General features: G+C 40.5%; 1 protein-coding gene across 1 annotated transcript in view; it reads right to left on the minus strand.

Annotated features, from left to right (window-relative positions):
* THBS4 (thrombospondin 4) overlaps nucleotides 1-11,553 on the minus strand; it is a 50,034-nt gene extending 38,481 nt beyond the window's left edge. Inside the window, exons 1-2 of the mRNA XM_079143566.1 lie at nucleotides 11,153-11,553; nucleotides 6,871-7,074 (exon numbers count right to left, since the gene is read on the minus strand). Coding sequence (XP_078999692.1) covers nucleotides 6,871-7,074; nucleotides 11,153-11,240 — 292 coding nt within the window. The 5' untranslated portion in view covers nucleotides 11,241-11,553. The remainder of the gene's footprint in view (nucleotides 1-6,870; nucleotides 7,075-11,152) is intronic.
* Nucleotides 11,554-15,998: the final 4,445 nt, after the last annotated feature.

The raw sequence follows: 15,998 nt of genomic DNA on the forward strand, positions 1-15,998 counted from the left end.
TTTTGAAAAATTATGAGAGTCTCCTCATAGTATTCAACTAAATGGAGGTGACAGAGCTGTGAGGTACACAGCATCTAAAGGCTACATTATAGAAGGAAGCTGCAAAGCAATTTCTTAAGCACCTATGGAACATTTATAGCCTTAGAAGAATCACAGAATATTAGCATTATAAGTCATCCAGCTTAATATTTCACTTCGCAAATCCCTTCAATAAAATGCAGCCTCTACCAGCACATTTCCAGTAACAAGGAACTCATTACTTTGCAGAGAAATCCATTTCACTTTTGAATAGCTCTCCAAGATTTCCTAATATAGAGCCAATATCTGTTTTCTCTGACTTCCACCAATGGGTCCTAATTTTACTCTTCAGAGTTATAGACAGATTTAGCTGATCCTCCTTTCAAATGACTTTCTTCAAATACTTTAAGGCAACTTTCATATCTGTCCTGTTTTCTGTTTGGCTTCTTTATTCTTCAGTTCCTTTTTTTTCAGCTTGAACGTGATAAAAAAAAAAAAAAAAGGGTCCAGATGGGTACTGTTTTGGTGACTCTTCTCAAGGCAGTCTCTGATCTCTTGGTGTCCCTGTGAAATGTGTGCAGGACTAGATGTACTATTATGAATGTGGTTTGGGATAATGAGAGCACAGTGGGCCCCTTAACCTGGGCACACATGTGCATTAATGAAACCTAACATTTAAGGAGACATTTGAAAACAGTTGCATTACAGTCACTGTTCATTCAACAAACCTTTTTGAGCATCTGATATGTGTTAGGCACTAGGTTCAACATGGATTGGTTCTTAATGCTGTTGAACTCTTAGATCTCCCACATTGTATAGTTCTGTAAGTTTTCAATTCTAATGGATTTATATTTTTGTTAAATATCATCTGCTGGATTGTGGCCCATTGTACTATCTTAATATTGATGATGGCATTCAATACATTCAACTCAATTTTCTAGCTTCATCCCAAGTGAAAATGCAACAATACTTATTTTTAAAATACTGTTTTAAGTCATTGTTGAAAAGTTCAATGCCTGAGAGAGCTCTGTCAAAAGTCATTAGACATGTGACTATAAGGCGATTTATTAATCCACAGAAGTACTATTATCTACCTTACTTTTAAAATATTATTCAGAAAGGTACGATGAGTGACTTTATAAGATTTTTTTCTGAAGTCAAAATACATTATGCTCAGAGCATCTTTTTGATCTATTAGCTTAGAAATTGTCCTGAATAAAAGTTTGGTATGACATATTCTTAGCAACCCCATTTTGCCTTTAAAAAAATCCTAGATTTCTTTTCCAGGCAATCCTAAAATACATGAATAATAATACAAACCTCTGGGGGTTTGCCCTAAAGTTCTCTAGCCTGTGGTTTTCAGAATTCACTTTTCCTCTCTGATAAAAAGGGAAACGTTTGCCTCTCTCCAGTCTATTCTCTGTGATTTCTAAATGTTACCCAGAGTGGCTCCACTATCACTTTCTTCACTAAATACCCCAACATATAATTCACCAGACAACTATACTCACTAAAGAGATGGAGTGGGGTTTTTTTTTTTGTTTTTTTTTTTTCTTATCTCCTCATCTGGTTTGGGTTTTTGTTTTCTTTTAAGCCATTCTTGACAACTTGAAGAATGTTTCATTGATGGGTAAGACAGAAACTAAAAAGTTATGACTTATTGCTATCATTTACTAATCGTGCATCGCATAGTTCAAGAAGTAGGTTGATTCCTTCCTTACTCCTCCCTACTTGGAACATAGCTAAAAACATCCCTTTTAATATTATTATCTTATGTGTGAATCACTAACTTTGACTCAGTTAAGTTGCACCTTCTCTGTCCTAATCATTATCGTTTTGTGTCAAGTTTTAAATTCTTTCCATCTTCTGCATATGACCACTTTAAAATTGAGCTCATTCAAGGGCATCTCATAGGAATATTTTGAAAGTTAAAAGGGAAAATGAGCCTTGAGCTTTTATCATAATCCTGACACTTTAAAAGGCTCCATAAAAGTTGTTATTAATGTTTGAGACTCCTCATTTCCCCCCCACTCATTACTGGGTCTAGGATTTTTATTTCTAAACTCTACCATCTCTCGCAAACTGTGTTTCCTTAGCCTGCAGTCTTCAGAACCACTACTCTGAACTATCTGACATCTCCTATCCTGAGGCTGAGCAGTCTGACTCTATTCATGACAGCAAATGCTTGGGTTTCCTTCACCTCCCCGGTCTCAGATTGTACTTCCGTGACAATCGAGTGAAGAATAAGGAAGCAATTCTTCCCATTTTCTTTTTCTGAAAGGTAAAGCTCTCATCAAGGAAAGTCTTTTTCTTTGGAAGACAGTTACCTAAATAACAGACATTGATTGGTCTGTCTATCCATTAATTCATCCTATACTATTTAAGAACTAGTTAAGCCTAAAGAAGATTATTTTACCTTACAAAATTCAGTTCTTGTAATCAACCTGAGATGTAGCTATCATCATCTCCACTTTAGAGATGAAAAACCAGGGTTAAGAGAGATTCAGAGTGGTACTCAGGGTGACAAGCTGGTAAGATTTCTACCTGGGACTCAAACCTGTGAAAATAACTGCAAAGCTGTCTTCGTGCCAGATACTAGAAAAGCATCAACCATATCCAGCCAGGTGGTTTCTGTAGAATGTTTATTTCTGTCAAGATTTTATCACCTGCAATACTAATAACTACAGATCATTTGTACCAGAAATACTCTCATATCCTCATTCAAAAGTTCTTTAGCATTCATTCATTAACAAAGCTTATTCTGAGCACTTACCATGTACCAGACACTGTGTAATTTCAGAATTTCCACAGTGGTATACACCTTCTTTAACAAACAACTCTGCTCTTCTCAGCCTCCATTTATTCAATCCAATCTGCTCACGAACCATGTTCAAGGCACTGCACCTGGACCCCCTACAGTACATTCAAAGTGCTGCAGCAGATACAAGGAGAAGGAAACTGGGGATGTAGCTTAGGGGTGGAGTGCTTGCTTAGCTAATGCCCAAGGCCCTGGGTTCAATTCCCCAGTAGCACTAAAAGACAGACAAGGAAAAAAGAGGGATATTGAGCCTCCCTGCCTTGAGGGAGCTCCCAACCTTTTGGAGAGAAGAACTAGAAAAAGGTCAAATACAGGGTAAGCTAAGGCTTGTACTCTCCTTAAGATGTATAAGGTCATATAAGGAAAACTATGAGAAGGTGTTGAGGTGGGTCTTGAATGTGTAGGATTTTGGTATCTGGAGATGGTGCAGCTCATGTCCTGGGGAGGGCAGAGGGGCAAGAGCATAAGGATAGAGAAGGAAAGATGCATGAGTGGATCCAGGGGATAACAGCCAGTCCCTCTAGACTGCATGAGGGACAAAATGGAAAGGTGGTGAGGGACATGCAGTGGAAACCCTGAAGGCCCATTTGGGGTGTTTGCACCTTTTTCACTGATGGTCTCTGGGATCAGCTGTAACCCAACCCAAATTATGTTTTGTGAGCGGTAATGAGGTGGTCATAGGTGGGGTGACTTGGAAAAGGTGAGTGTAGAAGCAGAGTAAGTGGCAAGCTCATTCTCTGCAATCTTCATTAGCAATACTTTAGTTTGTTCCTCTGGGACCAGACAGTTCCATCCTGCTCTTTGATACATGCTATCGGTGAAGTCACCCTCCTTTTTCTCCCAAGTCATGAACTCATTAAAGTCTATTAAGCGGAAAGCATTTATTTCATACTCAGGTGTTTAAAGCCAGCAGAGACACCTCTGGATTTCTTCTGACTGCTTCACTGTTTTCTAAGCAAATCAACCACAAGGGTGATCAGCTGAGCCTCAGCCAGTTAAATGACACCTGGAGCTCACTAACCATGGAGCTATTCTCCCCACCCTCCATAAACTGTGTCAGTATGGCCCCTACTGGACACCTCAATGGGGAGTCACAACCACATGTCACCTCTCTTCCTTGGTCCTGATGGACCCACCAACTTCTCTTTATTGTTCTAGTCAGAATGGACTGCTGCTCCTTCCCAGAACTGCCTAGTATTTCTCCTACCCTTGCAGTGACAGAACTTCTCTATGCACATTCTTCAACTCTCCAAGCTTTAATACTAGTAAAAATTCCTTTGTTTTCTGAGAATTCTCATTTCTTGACTATTCTGGACTCTTTTTTTCCCCTCCATATTTTCTAAGAATTTTTATCTTCTCTAATTGGAGTGGGGGGTGTTAGCTTTCCATCACTGTGACAAAATATCAGGGTGCAAAAACTTAAAAGGAGGAAAGGTTTATTTTGGCTCACAGTTTCAGATGTTTCAGTCCATGGTCTGTTGACTCCATTGCTTTTGGGCCTGTGGTAAGGCAGAACATCACAACAGCAGGTGTGTGGTGGAGCAAAAGTTGGTCATCTCATGATGGCCAGACAGCAAAGACCAAAGAAGAAAGGAGCCAGAGTCTTAATATCCTCCCAGGGGTATGCTCCCAGTGACCTAACTTCCTCTCACTGGGCCCTACCTACTAAATGTTTCACCAACTCCCAACAAAACCACAGGCTGTAATCAAGCCCTTAGCAAATGGGCTTTTGAGGGACATTTAAGAAAACCGTAACAGGAGGCATTCATCAACCTTTTCATCTTCTCCTTTAAAATTTCAATCTGGTATTTGGAGCTGGTATTTACAGCTGCAACCCATTACCAGTGATTCTCCAGAGGAAACACACTAAGAGTCCCTCACTCATTTATCTACCTGCCCATATATCTAGTGTTACTCTTGCCTTTATGGAGTAGATGGAGAGCATTAGTTCAGAGGAAGCTGCTTCCTTGTATTTCCTGGCATCATAGACTCTCCACCAGAGAGGTTCACACAGACTGGCCAGTTTTAAGGCAAGCTGCAGGGAGGGTGAAGAGCTGGAGCAGAGTTTATCACTGTTCAGAGGACCTTGTACCCATTAAGCTGAATGAGCTGAGAAAAAAAGAATCCTTCCAATGCATCTGAAGTAGTTTAGTGAGACGCTGCTGCCTTATGGCCGGCCGAAGGGCAGTGAGTAGCTGATGGGGAGGTGAGCAGTTCCTTCGATAGAAGTGAGGCAGATGGGACTATCTGATGAGGCAGACAGGTGAGTAAATCACCTTTTAGCCCAAAGGACAGGCAAAAGGAGCAGGAATGGCTGACCTACCTGCTGACATATGCCCAGACAATATCATTATTCAAGGCCTCATCACAGAACTGAGAGGCCACGAGAGGACACTGACTTGGCAGCAGGTGGAAGGAAGGAAGGAAGGAAAGTGTTGGAACTTGACCTAAAAGGAGGGGTTCAAGTCCCCTTCCTTTTTGCTTTAATACTGTAGTCCTATGAAAACTAAGAATCAGGAATTTTTTCATGTGTAAGTCTACAGATTAAGGGTTCAATCATGAATAGAATCTAAGAGTCTCTGAAGTACTAGAAAGGGTCTACTTTATAAAGCCAGATGAAAGAAATATAAAACCCAAGAAGAAGGACTAGTCCTCCTGTTTTATTAAATGCAGGAGGCAGCCAGGACACTTATCTGTCACATTCCTCTATAAACAGGAACAGGTGTTGTCCTTAGGGCGCCGGTGGAGGGGAAGAGAGAGAAAACAGCAACCTTTCTCTTTGGGAGTCATTTCTTACTACTTATAGCAACTCACTCTGATAGCAAAACAGATAACAGCAGAGGGATCAAACAGGTGACAAACCTGTGTAAACTGGCAAGCAGGCAGAAAAGAGAGCTGTTCTTTCTGTTCTGCTGGTTGAGGGGTATTTTCTCCACCAAGGCTAGCACGGTGCTTAGAGCTGGGAATTAGGTCTGCATAGTCACAGGCATCCAAGGGAACACAAGAGTAGTGTGGATGGTCACTACAGAATAATGTTTGTGTCCTCACCATTACATTCATATACTGAAGTCCTAATCTCTGTTGTGATGGTGTTTGGAGGTGGGGCCTTTGGAAGGTAACTAGGTCTAGATTAGGTCCCCAGGGTGGAACCCTTGTAATGGGTTTCACGTCCTTATATGGAAGACACAGGGAGTGCTTGTTCTCTCTCTCTCCCTCCCGCCCCACCCCCACCTCTCTCTCTCCACACTAAAGAGGATACAGAGAAAAGATGGCCATCTACAAACCAGGAAGTGGGCCCTTAACAGAACCACATCTGCAGGCACCTGGACCTTAGACTTCTCAGCCTCCAGAACTGTGAGAAATAAACGTCTATTGTCTAAGCCACCTAAGGCTATGACATGTTGTTAAAGAGACTGAGCTTACTACGGACAATGGCCTAATTATCCTGGATCTTGTCCCTTCCAGAACCAGATTCAGAGTAACAAGAGAATGGGACAATGCCAAAAAGAATCTTGGCCACAAGAATTCTCCTCCTTCTTTTTGGCGATGATGGGGATAGAATCCAGGGCCTCGTGCACACTAGTCAAGTACTCTACTATTGAGTTATACCCCCCAGCCTTGATCTTCATTCATTCTGCCAGTATCACCTCCCCCTAATACAGGTAAATGTACAAAAATATGGTATTGAAAACAAAATGAACATGGGTGGGAAAAAATTGTCCAAGGGAACCATCTTAGGCAAAGTAGACCCCAGATCCTGGAATAGGAGAAAGGAAGAGGATAAGGGGATTTATTTATTTATGTATTTATTTTTTTATATTTTGTGGTACTGGGGATTAAACCGAGGGGCACTCTGCCACTGAGATTGCCCCTTTTAATTTTTTATTTTGGGTCTTGCTAAATTGCTCAGTCTGGCTTCAAACCTGTAATCCTCCTGCTTCATCCTCTTGAGTTGCTGGGATTACAGGCTTGCACCACAACACCCAGCCTGAGAAAGGAATTTTTAAGAAAATAATTTCTGCAAATTTGCTTACCTTTGTTTAAACGCCCCATCACAGTAAATTCAAAATATTTGCTGTTGTCAGTTGAGGAATAGAGGCCGAAGATGGTAGCTGAGCTTTTAGTCTGTAGCTTGAAGGTGGAGATCACATAGAGCTCATTCAGGGTGGGATCTGTCAGGACTGGTTGCAGAGCGCTTGGGTTCAGTCTCTGACTGGAGGATGGGAGAAGGTCAAAGACTGGGGAGAAGGGGAAAAGAAGGGAGTCAGAGAAAGATTAACTTTGGGGTAAACTTTGTGTGTTTGTGTGTGTGTGTGCGTGTGAAGTGGCCATCTGACAATAAGGTACAAAATAGTGTAAACTAATCTCATCATTTTTTTTTCACATTGCCCCACTCACCAGTTCTTCCTTGTCCCTTTTATGGACTTTCAAGGTAGAAAGAAATGAAAGTTTGGACTTTCAAGGTAGAAGAAATATCACAAAATATTCATCACTGGTTACAGCCCTTAAGAGAAGACTAAATTTGCAAACACAAAATTGGATTTGGCTGAACAAGTGGCTCTGCAAATGCCCGCTAGGAAAAGCACGAAAGGCATAAAGTACAAGCGCGGCAGGTGAGAGCTTCCAGTTCAGGGTTTTTCTCGTGTCCTGGAGCAGCGAGTTTTAGTTGTGGGGTCCCTTATGTACCTCCCAGACCAGAACCAATTGCAATTTTTTTTCGGTCAGTGATAAATGACAGAGAATCCAGCAGGGAGCGTGGATGTGTGGTAGATGTAGCACCAGCAGAATGATTTGCTAGCTTTGTGAGACCTGAAGTGCTCCCTTTGTGCCTTTGCAATTCTTCAATATTGCCCTGGAATATTGTGGAAACAAAACAAAATGATGTGGTTTCTATTTCTTGACTGCCTCCTGATGTATAAAACTGAAATCTGAATTCGTATTTGTATAAGTTGCCTTAGATCAAGCAAGCAGCACTTTTTGGGTAAAGTTTTATAGGGGTCATGGATCTGTGAGGGAGAGTGTCTGGAGCTACTTAAAAGGCAAAGGTCACATTTCACTAGAAGTTACTTATAATTTCTATTAGTTTATGCAAATATGATTTGAACAATTCCATAGGCTGTGGGAACTTCAGCACCTAGAGCTGTCTCTTAGATACAACAATCTGGGTACTAAAAGGGTGATATTGATAATATACAAAGAACTCTCACAAATCAACACAATAGAAAATTGGACAAGGAACATGAAAAGGCAATTTATAGAAAAAGAATCAAATGACCAGTAAATATATACATAAATGTTCATATGCTTATCTAATGATGAAGGAATTGATAATTTAAACAGTATGATATTATTTTCACTACTAAATTGGAAGAATAATAAATGCAGTAATGCCCAACTGTTCAGGGAAATGAACCCTCTTGTGTACCTGGTAAGACTTGAAACATTTTGAAGATAGTTTAAATAACAGTATCAAAAGCCCTAAACACACATGCTCTCTGACCAAGCCATTTTACTTCTTAGGGAATAGTAGATAAAACAGTAAGTGATTTAGGTTATTAGGATATTAGTGATAAATCTAGAATTTCCATTTTGGAAGGAATTAGGGAAAAAAAATCTAAATGGAAGAGATGGGAATCCTGAAGCTCTGTTGATATAGGACTTTGTCATGATAATGTAACCTGTCCTTAGCAAACAAGGAAAGGCTTGACAGAAGTTAAGGGAATGGTTAGTACCAACCCAAGCCCATCCCATGACACCTCAAGTGTTCAATAAATAACTATTCACAATATCAAAATACTAGAAACAACTTAAGTGACCTATATTACAAATCCTGCTACATCAATTTTGGTCCTTCCAAAAAAACAGAATATCATCTATTTTCTAAACACAGCTACATACTTACAGATGTGGAAAATTTATGATAGATGAAGTATAAACATTATAAACTATAACATGATCCAATTTGAAATATATATCTGCACAGAAAAAATATTTGAAGTGAAAAACAATATAGCAACATGTTCAAATTAATAGTAGCTATTTTTGGTTTGTATAAGTTTTTTCTCTTTTTGCTTATTCAATTTCTATTTTTCCTACGATGAATAGGCATTACTTTTGTTATGAGAAAAAATGAATAAAAGTTCTAGAACAAAGAGGGGAAAAAACCCAAGCTACTCAAGAATGTCTACTCTTTTTAAAAAGACAATTTGTCTTCCAACTGAATCTAGACTTTCTTTCACATGTACCAGGGAACTTTACACAACAGTGAATTTAATACTAGTTGTGTTGGAAAGCAGGCTGTCTGTGTTCCTTCTAGTGCCCCACATCTCCAAACCATGAAAACAGCTGCCTACTATATTCCAAAGGGGGAATCAGATTTTTAAATTTCCAGAAAACAGGAAACTACATTTCCATCAATGGCAGAGGAGAGATAAGATAATGTGTTTAAAAGTCTCATTCAGAACAAGGCATTTTCAGAAAAGAGATGCATGTTCAAGATATGAGATTTGCAGTCAAAACTAAACTCATAGTTCTCTGGATTCTTGCTTCAACTTGATGAGGTTCATAATTTAACTCAAGCTAAACTTGCTGTATTTCAATCTGTGTGGTTCATCTGATCCATTTGCTGCTCTCTCAAGAGGTAGAGTTGGGATTAGTTAGTAATGACTTTAGAGAGTGTTTTGAACAGGAAATGAGACACTACCATTTTCTATTAGTGTTATCACATTTAGTAAAAGTATCAGAATCCAAGCATAACCCTCTAGTGTTAGAGGTAAAATTACTGCTATCAATGAGCCCAACTATTATGGTATGTAAATCGAATACATTCTAATTTAAGACTAGCAATGCAGCTCAGAGGAAAAAGGAGATAAGCAAATTATGCAGCTGAGCTGATAATTGCAGACTAGATAACTCAATAAAAGAATCTATCAGAAACTTGACTTAATCAGATCATCCTCTGCAACTAAATTAACCAGATAATTTAGATCGTGTAGCCTGAATTTAAGTCTCCATAAAACTGTGATGTCTAAGAAACAGAATCCATATTTAAGGCATACCATGAAGATGTGTGTTAAAACGTCAAGAATGTATAGAACACAAGATATTCTACCCATATGTTCAAACCTGCCAAATAACTTTTGCAATAAGAAAACTTTTGAATTGTGTTTAAAAACTTCTGTTCTTACCTTCCTAGAAGTTCAGAGTACAATCCATATTATAGACTACAGCTTTCCCAATATTTCCACCCAAACTAAAATTAGCACAGTATCCTGTGAAACCACAATTTGGGTCGTCTGGTCTGGAATCAAAATGAATTGATGAAATGCAAAGTTTAAATGGTGATCACTGCAAAGAGGAGTGAGGAGAGTAGAGAATACCTCACATTCTCGGTTCTGGCTTCATGAGGAATAACAATTTTTCCTTCAAGTTGTATCTCTTCCAGTTTTATTTCCTTGGTAATAAATCAACCCAGGCACCAACCACTGTATAACCAGTCAGAATCCCAAGCTCTTTTCTTGTTGAAATAATTTCTTCCTTCTGATCTTCACACAAAATTATGTTTAACATTAAGAGCTTTCTGCCGAAGGTTATCTGCATCCCATCTCATAAAGGGGTTGGAGAATTACCCAGGTTATCTTTTCAAACTGCTTATGGAATTTTTGCCTGTTCATAGAAGAAGACCAATTTTGTAACCCCTCTCTATTTATCTCAGGAATTAAGTGATGAAACCAAATTCTGAAAGAACTTCTGCTTTCTGGGGTCCAAGCAGTCAGAATAAAGGCGAGCTGCAGGGCAAGGGAGTAAATACCAGGCCCTTCTCAGGGGTGTTGGCCTAGCGTTTTGGGCGAACTATCATTTCCCATAGTTTCCGCTTGGTCCAATTGGAAGGACTTAAGGGTGCCAGGGCTGAGTGGAGGGAAGGGGCTACAGGGGGCAGAAAGTGGCCTTCATATAGCTTGGATTTCACCCTACACCAGACACCACTTAAGAGTTCTAGAACTGTGCGGTAAACTCTGAAGTAAACCCCACGTCTTTGCACAGACTGAAAGTTTTGCATCTCTCAAACTATTGTTTAGAGAATTGGTCTCATCACAGGATAATCGAATTTCAGGAAAAACTAGGCTCCAATCACCGCTTCCAATCACAGTGTGCTTTGATTCTGGTCCCACAGGGGCAGAGGTGTTTGAGTAAGTCCCCAGAAGCACGGGGTCGAACAGCAGGAGCTGGTCCCTCCACTCGCCCAGCGAGCACGGGACGGTGGGCTCCGCGAAGAGACCCGTGAGGGTCTCAAGCTCCGGGCTGGGACCCACTTACCCTGGGGGGTGGCCTGGGCGCCGGCTCCCAGCCATGGCTGCAGGACCAGGTGCAGCAGGAGGAAGGCGGCTCCACGCAGGGCCAGCATGTTGGCTCTCTCTGCTGTCCGAGGGGCCAGTGGGTGACAGCTGTTTTGGCTCTGCCTCAGGGTCCCGGATTGGCGCCCTGTCCCTGGGTCCGGGCCCCGCAGGCAGCACAGGTGGCGGGTGCGCGGTGCCCGCAGTGATCCGAGCGCGGCGTCCGGGCTGCCGTCGGGAGGGCGCTTGAGTTCTGGCCACGCGCGGCTGGGGGCGCTGGCGGCTGGGCTCAGTGGCCGCAGCCCGGAGCTTTATGTCCCGCGGTCCGGGGCGGGGGAGGACGAAGCGGGGGCGGCCCCCTTGGCCAGGATCCCCTCTTGCCGGGAAGAGTAGGGGCGGCCGGAGCGGGGATCGTGGGCCGCAGAGGGAAAGGCGTGGGTGTGGGAGGAGAAGGAATGCGAACCCACAGAGTCCTGGGGTGGGCGCAGGCACCGCCCGTGCTTAGGAGTGGGAAGAACCGGGGTGGGCAGTAGGGGCTGCGCAGGGAGGGAGGGAGGGAGAGGTGGCAGCTCGGCGGGAGCAGGCTCGCGTAGGACAGGCTGGAGATGACCCTGAGCAGAGGGGCTAGAGGGAGGAAGCCGGTGACTCTGGCCCGCTGGTTTTGGGCACCACCGGTTCCCCCTCCTCTTGTATTCCTTCTGTTTTCTAAAATGAGTATCATTTGGACAGGCTTCCTATGCCCTTCAGGGTTCTCTTCTGTATAATTCTGAAGGCTCTCCAGGAAAGTTCTGTCTCCTTAAGAAGAGCAACTGGTTTCTCATATTACCTAAAGGTGTGTGTGTGTGTGTGTGTGTATGTGTGTGTTTTGCTGGGGATTGAGCCCAGGAGCATTCTGTCTCTGAGCTACATTCCCAGCCCTTTTAACATTTTATTTTTGAGACAGATTGTTGCTAATTTGCTGAGGCTGGCCTTGAACTTGTGATCCTCCTGCTTCATCCTACCAAGTCATTGGGATCAGAGGCCTGGGCCACTCTGCCGGGCCCTTCAAGCTCTTCTTGAATACTTCAAATGGTGATTTTTTTTTTTTTTTTTTTTTTTTCTTTTTCTTCTTCTTCTAGGTTTTGAGACACTAACAGTGACCATTTGAGAGTTTTTGTGTTTTTAATGGAAATAAAACACATCTCATGAAACCCATCCAGACAAAGCTATATATAGGATGGTGGGGCAGTGCTTAATGGAGAATTTCTTTTCAGTCCAGTTTCCAACACTCTGTCTGCCCACCTCTATTCCATTCTCCTTCAAGATTTTGTGTGACATTTTAAAAGTGTGGCACTAGAGCTATAAGAGATGGAAAGCGCCTAAGTAATTAATGTTTCTTCTAGACAGAGCCTCCTAAGAATGATATGGACTAACTAGAGGAAAAAATATTTGAAAACCAGTAGGAAATTTTTCTCTCTGTAATATCTTAATTATGGAGAGGATCCTGAGAAGTTTTTCTATTCCCATCTTTTAAAAAGCATGTCATTTCAAAGTTGAAGAAGCTACCTGTTATAAATGGGAGGTTAACCCACCATCATCTTCCCAAACTATGCTAGAATAATACCTCACCAATTATGATTCTGTTTGCAGCTAAAAATCTGGAGCTTTGTGAGCTATCTTCAGAGCCCTCTTCCATTTGGGGTCAAACAGGTGTTTCCAGGTTTATTTTAATGCACTTTATACTAAAGTCACTAGATGGAATGGGTCACCATAGGTCTGACAGAGCCTGAAAAGATGCAGAGGGTGTGTGTGTTTCTACATACAGTGTCTATAAACTGATAGAGTGGATTAGACTTGCGAAACTTCAAGCCCTCAAAGTGTGTCTCCAGGACTAGCCTGAGTGGGTTGGAGGTTACCAGGTGTCCTGTGCTTCAAGCAGAATAGCTTTGCTTTTATATGTTTTAGACAATGAACTTTTATAAAATTTTCTTTGAAGAGTGGATATTCAAAAGATTGAAAGCCACTATTCAGTGGCTCTCAACTGATTGGGTCTATCAAAATTTCCTTGGGGAGCTTAAGAAAATGCCTATTAGTTGTATATGTACCAATATGTAAACCAAATCTCATCAGTATGTATAACTAAAATGCACCAATTAAAAATGTGGGGGGGGGGGGCAGAAAACACATCTTAGGTGCCTACAGGGAACAAAGGAAACCAAATACCAAAAGGAACAATTAGCATACTATCTTGCACTCTAGCTTACTCTGACACATAAGACAGGACCACTCCCTAAATGAGTCACTGAGTAAGTCTCACAGATGCCTGTTCGAGTTCTTGTACCATGTGCCAGACGTAGCCTGTTTCTTCTCACATCCAGTATTCTCCCTTCCTCAGCATCCTAGCCAGCAGTCTGGATGAGATGAGAGACCAGAGTGATAAGAAGATAGAAGATAGAAACTAGAATATTACCCTCTCTGACCTGAATGAGTGCATCACCGTGACTCTTGAAGATCAGATCCTACCTTCTGCCCTAGGTCCAGATACTACCTCATGATTCCCTGTTGGGCATGTCAGCTCTTCTATCACTTACGTAACCATTTCCCTGTACTAAATTTCTTTTGTTTAAAATACCTACATTTGTTTCAGTTTTCCTGATGTGTATAGTAGGACTAAACTACATGTTATTTGAAGATAGATACCATTTCTATGCCACATCATTAAAATATCTGTGGTTGTACTTACACTGAATTTTATCTTTTAAAAAAATTATTTTATTTTATTTGTTCTAGTTTGCTGTACATGACAGTAGAATGAATTTATACATTTTGATAGATTACATATAAATAGAGTGTAATCTCATTTTTCTGATAATACATATTATAGGATCACATCAGTCATGCAGTCATACATGTACATGAGGTAATAATGTCTGTCTCACTCTACTCTCATTCCTTCCCCCAGACCCCTTCCCCTCCCTTCACTCTCTTCTACCTAATATAAAGTAGAAAGTATAAAGTATTCTTCCCTATCCCCTTTCTTATTGTGAATTAGCATATCAGAGAAAATATTCAGCCTTTGATCTTTTGGGTTTCACTTATTTCACTTAGCATGACATTCTCTAATTCCATTCATTTACCAGCAATGCCAGAATTTCATTCTTCTTTAAAGCTGAGTAATATTTCATCATATGTAATATATATATGTGATATATATATGTGTGTGTGTGTGTGTGTGTGTGTGTGTGTATCACATTTTCTTTATCCATTCATCTGTTGAAGGGTATCTAGGTTGGTTCCATAGCTTAGCTATTGTGAAATGAGCTGGTATAAACATTGATGTGGCTACATTACTGTAGTATGTTGATTTTTAAGTTCTTTGGGTATATGCTGAGGAGTGGGATAGCTGGATCAAATAGTGGTTCCATTTCAAGTTTTATGAGGAATCTCCATATTGCTTTCCATAATGGTTGCACCAGTTTGCACTCCCACTAGCAATGTAGGAGTGTACCTTTTCCCCGACATCCTTGCCAACATTTATTGTTGCCTGTATTCTTAATAATTGCCATTATGATTCGAGTGAGATGAAATCTTAGTTTTGATTTGCATTTCTCTAATTGCTAGAGATGTTGAACATTTTTTCATATATTTATCAATCATTTGTATATCTTCTGTGAAGTGTCTGTTCAGTTCCTTAGCCCATTTATTTATTGTGTGTTTTGGTTTTTTGTGTTAAGTTTTTTTGAGTTCTTTATATATCCAAAAATTCTGCCAAAAATCTTCTAGAACTAATAAATGAATTCAGTAAAGTAGCAGGATATAAAATCAAAACCCATAAATCAAACACATTCCTATACATCAGTAATGAATCCACTGAAAGAGAAATAAAGAACACTACCCCATTCACAATCCACCTCAAAAAAAAAAAAAAAAAAAAAAAAGCCAACTTGGGAATCAATCTAACAAAAGAGGTGAAAGACCTCTACAATGAAAACTACAGAACACTAAAAAAAGAAATAATTGAAGAAGACCTTAGAAGATGGAAAGACCTCCCATGCTCCTGGATAGGCAGAATTAATATTGTCAAAATGGCCATACTACCAAAAGCTTTATACAAATTTAATGCAATTCCTATTAAAAGCCCAATGACACTCTTCATAGAACTAGAAAAAGCAATCACAAAATTCATTTGGAGAAATAAGAGACCCAGAATAGGCAAAGCAATCCTTAGCAAGAAAAGTGAAGCAGGAGGCATCACAATACTAGAACTCAAATTATACTACAAAGCTATAGTAATGAAAGCAGTATGGTATTGGCACCAAAACAGACATGTAGATCAATGGTACAGAATAGAGGACACAGAGACAAACCTACATAAATATAGGTATCTCATACTAGACAAAGGTGTCAAAAACATTTACTGGAGAAAAGGTAACATTCAACAAATGGTGCTGGGAATAATGGAAAGCCACATGCAACAAAATGAAATTAAACACTTATCTCTCACCCTGCATGAAACTCAACTCACAGTGGATCAAAGACTTAGGCACTAGAACAGAGACCCTGAGACTACTAGAAGAAAAAGTATTATTTGTTTATTTTTCCCCCAAATTAGACTGAGCTCCTGAGGATTATCTCATTTATTTTCATAACACCAATTCCAAGGACAGTGCTTCACCTTTGAGAGTGAATAGATCATCATATTGACCTTCCATCTTAGTGCTGTAAACTTGGATAAGTTGCTGTGATGTTAGTAATCTGTGTGTATGTGTGGTAGGCTGGAAAAATGGCTTGCTTACCCAAAGAAATTTTAACAAAAATTTCACAATCAGAGGCTTAAAAAGTACTTGTGT

This window comes from Sciurus vulgaris (genome assembly GCF_902686455.1).
Source record: "Sciurus vulgaris genome assembly, chromosome: 6".
In the NCBI taxonomy this organism is placed as follows: Eukaryota; Metazoa; Chordata; class Mammalia; order Rodentia; family Sciuridae; genus Sciurus; species Sciurus vulgaris.